At 48.0% G+C, this 3,430-nt stretch overlaps 1 protein-coding gene across 1 annotated transcript in view; it reads right to left on the reverse strand.

Moving 5' to 3' along the window:
* The window catches only part of Nudcd3 (NudC domain containing 3), a 98,054-nt gene that overhangs the window by 89,795 nt on the left and 4,829 nt on the right, over positions 1-3,430 (reverse strand). The window contains exon 2 of the mRNA XM_005366195.3: positions 1,850-2,172. Within this exon, the coding sequence (XP_005366252.1) occupies positions 1,850-2,172 (323 nt within the window). The remainder of the gene's footprint in view (positions 1-1,849; positions 2,173-3,430) is intronic.

Below are 3,430 nucleotides of genomic sequence, written 5' to 3' on the forward strand. Positions count from 1 at the left end.
ACCACCACAACACACGCAAGGAGGTACCCACTCTCCTCACTGGGAAGGGCTAGGTGCGCTTAACTCCTGGGCAGACAGAAGGACACTGTGAGACTTGATGCAGGCACATGCTTTATACTCAAGCTCAGCCTGACTCTCTGCTCATCTAAAATTCACAAAAGCGCTACAAGAGAGGTTTCAAGAATCTCATAAAGAAGTGAGCTAGAGATGGTTCAGAGGTGAAAAGCATTGGCTGCTCTTCCAGGGGACCTAAGTTCAAAATCATATGGCAATTCCCAATTGCAACCAACACCCTTGTCCAGCTTCCACAGGCACTGACATCCACAGGCACACAGGCATAAATGCAGGCAAAGCACACATACACATGAAATTAAAAATAACAACAGATCATGAGAAGTTATATTGCTTGCCCAAAATATTATGTTTAGGAAGTAGCAGGATCAGGTTGTAAACCTAGACCTACATTAGACTGACTGTTCTTCAAGTATACGTCAATCCTTGGGTTGGGGCGTCAGGAGGAATCCTCCATTCAGCAGTGTTACTGAAGGGAGAAGAACAATAGGAATCAAGAGCTGAGGATGTCCCTCAGTAGTGCAGTATCTGCCTAGCATGTGTGAGGGCCTAGGCTGAATGTTCAATACTGCCCCTAACCAAAGAATCAGCTCCCACACAGAGACAGTAGGGGCTTTGGTAGGCAACAACTGCTCTAATTCAGGCTCTGGCCCTCAATTGCTGCATGACTGTGAACAGATCATTAATTTGTCTCAAACAGTGGAACAGTTAGAAGACTGAAGGCAACATGTATCTAAATGTGCACCTAAAGGGCTGCTGTGCTAAACAGACACCGGGTAAAGAAGTGGTGTTGAGGCTGGAGCGGGAAGCAATGGCATGATGACGGGGTGGCACAAAGGAGTCGGCAGCACCGGAGAAGCAGCTCTAAAGGAAAACTCATGTGGTGTCTGCAGCTCTCATAAGTCAGGTGCTAATTTACAAAGTTCCCTGACAGGAAGAGAAGCTCTTTTCCCAGAAATTTTCCAAACAAGTCAACTTTTCTTCTAGGAATGATTCAGAGGCTATTAAAATTACCTTTTAGGGGGTAAAGGTGCCTGCCACTTAGTCTGACAACTTGAGGTGGATCCCTGGAACCCACAGGATGGAAAAGAGAACTAATTCTTCAGAGCTGTCCTCTGACTGCTACACACGCCCTGTGGTACATGCCCACCCATACACAATAGATAAAGACTATACTTTAGCTGACTAGTCCTCTGGGGGGTAAGGGAATTCACAGATGAGTTTCTGAAGAAAGGTCCTTGAAGCACGTGAATGGACTGCAATGTGCACACTAGCATGTCTGAGGTGCAGCTTGAGAACAGGAGGTTAGACCCAGGCAAGCACAGAGGACCATGAAGACCACATGAAGACACCACAAGATGGATGTCTGCAAGCCACAGATAGGGGCCTTAGAACAAACAACCCAGGCAATACTTTAATCGTGGGTTTCCAGCCTCCAGAACTATTAAGAAGCAAATTTCTGTTATTTAACCACTGCCCTGCTGGGCGGTGGTGGTGCACGCCTTTAATCCCAGCACTCGGAAGGCAGAGGCAGGCAGATCTCTGTGAGTTCGAGACCAGCCTGGTCTACAAGAGCTAGTTCCAGGACAGGCTCCAAAACCTCAGAGAAACCCTGTCTCGAAAAACCAAAAAAAAAAAAAAAAAAAAAACAAAAACCCCACAAAATAATAATAATAAACACTGCCCCACTGAAACAGAACTGGTATTTTACAAACCAATCCTAGGCAAACGTAACCAATGCAGAGAAAGGAGGACACTGCTGAGGAGCTGCTCCTACCTGGGAAGCACAGGGGGATCCTTAGGGCCTTCAGCAGCACTGCTGACAGTTCCTGGAGCTTCTGCCTCCTCCAAGCCATTGGGCACCTTGTGCTCAGGGCCCTGTGGACCTGGGGACTCCAACTTCTCTACTTCCCGAGGCCCACTCAAATCTGCAGTAGCATCAATCTCCACCTCCTGCACTGGGACCGGCACGGCTTCCTTCTCAACTGTAGCAGCTGCCACAGCCTTGGCTTCTTCTTCCTTTTTTCTGATTTTCTCTTCAAGTTCCTTCTTCCTTTTCTCATCATCCTGGCGAGCCATGTGATCAAATGTTTTAAAGACCTAAATAAGAAACATCAATCCAACAATCAGTTCACCTGCCCCCATTAGCACACACATCACACAGAAATAAAGCTGGTAGGAACTGCTCTTCCTCAAGAAGATTCCAAAATTGACAAAATCAAAAGCAAGTCAAAGTGAACAGTACTTACAAACCCGGAGGATGCAAAGCTAAGCAGCTCTAACTGTATTACTTTTACCAACCTTCCCAGCATGTGAAGAACACACTGCCCTGGTACTGCAGATTCATGAAAGTACCAGCAATTCAGACTCAAAAAGGGAAAGGAGGCCGGGTGGTAGTGGCACATGCCTTTAATTCCAGCACTTGGGAGGCAGGTGACTCTCTGTGAGTTCAAGGCCAATCTGGTCAAAAAGGTGAGTTCCAGGGCAGCTGTTACACAGAGAAACCCTGTCTTAAAAAAAACAAAAAACAAAACAAGACAAAACAAACCCTAAAAGAATAAAACTGGAGACAAAGGCCAGGCATGGTGGCACATGCCCTTAATCCCAGTACCCAGGAGGGTCAATCCAGTTTAGTGCAATAGTAAGTGGTACGTAGTGAGTGTGAGTGCCAGCACAGCCACGGGAATACAGTCAAGAGTCTGTCTCAAAATAAAAAGACACCGCCAGACAAGCCCCGAATCCTTTCTACTCCACAGGCAACCTGAAGGTTCGACTAGCTTCTCTCCAGCACTCATACCAACAAGTACCTGAGTCCTTTGTGGTCAAAACCACTTTGTCTTTAACACCTCAGGTCTTCACCTTAACTACAAAAGCAGTTAGGAGTCTCTTTCATAACCTTAGACTGCTACCACAGGTTGCTACCACAGGTGGCTACCACAGGTTGCTACCACAGGTTGCTACCACAGGTTGCTACCACAGGTTGCTACCACAGGTTGCTACCACAGGTTGCTACCACAGGTTGCTACCACAGGCTGCTCCAAACCAAGCCCTGCTAGTCCTCATCCTTCCTGAGGCCGTTGCAAACTCTGCCTGCTGAACCCCTTCCACTTGTCCATCTGCACCACCCAGTTCTCAGGCCACTCCAGAGCGCCAGCTGCCATGATCACAGCACTCACCCTAATGTCACAAGTCCTAGCCTGGAACAGGTGTCCGTGACCTTCAGTAAGAGCTCAGAGGACACGCGGGCTGGTAGTGGCGCACGCCTTTAATCTCAGCACTCGGGAGGCAGAGGCAGGCGGATCTCTGTGAGTTCGAGACCAGCCTGGTCTACAAGAGCTAGTTCCAGCCGGGCGGTGAT

The sequence above is a fragment of the Microtus ochrogaster genome, unplaced genomic scaffold (genome assembly GCF_000317375.1).
Source record: "Microtus ochrogaster isolate Prairie Vole_2 unplaced genomic scaffold, MicOch1.0 UNK6, whole genome shotgun sequence".
Lineage (NCBI taxonomy): Eukaryota > Metazoa > Chordata > Mammalia > Rodentia > Cricetidae > Microtus > Microtus ochrogaster.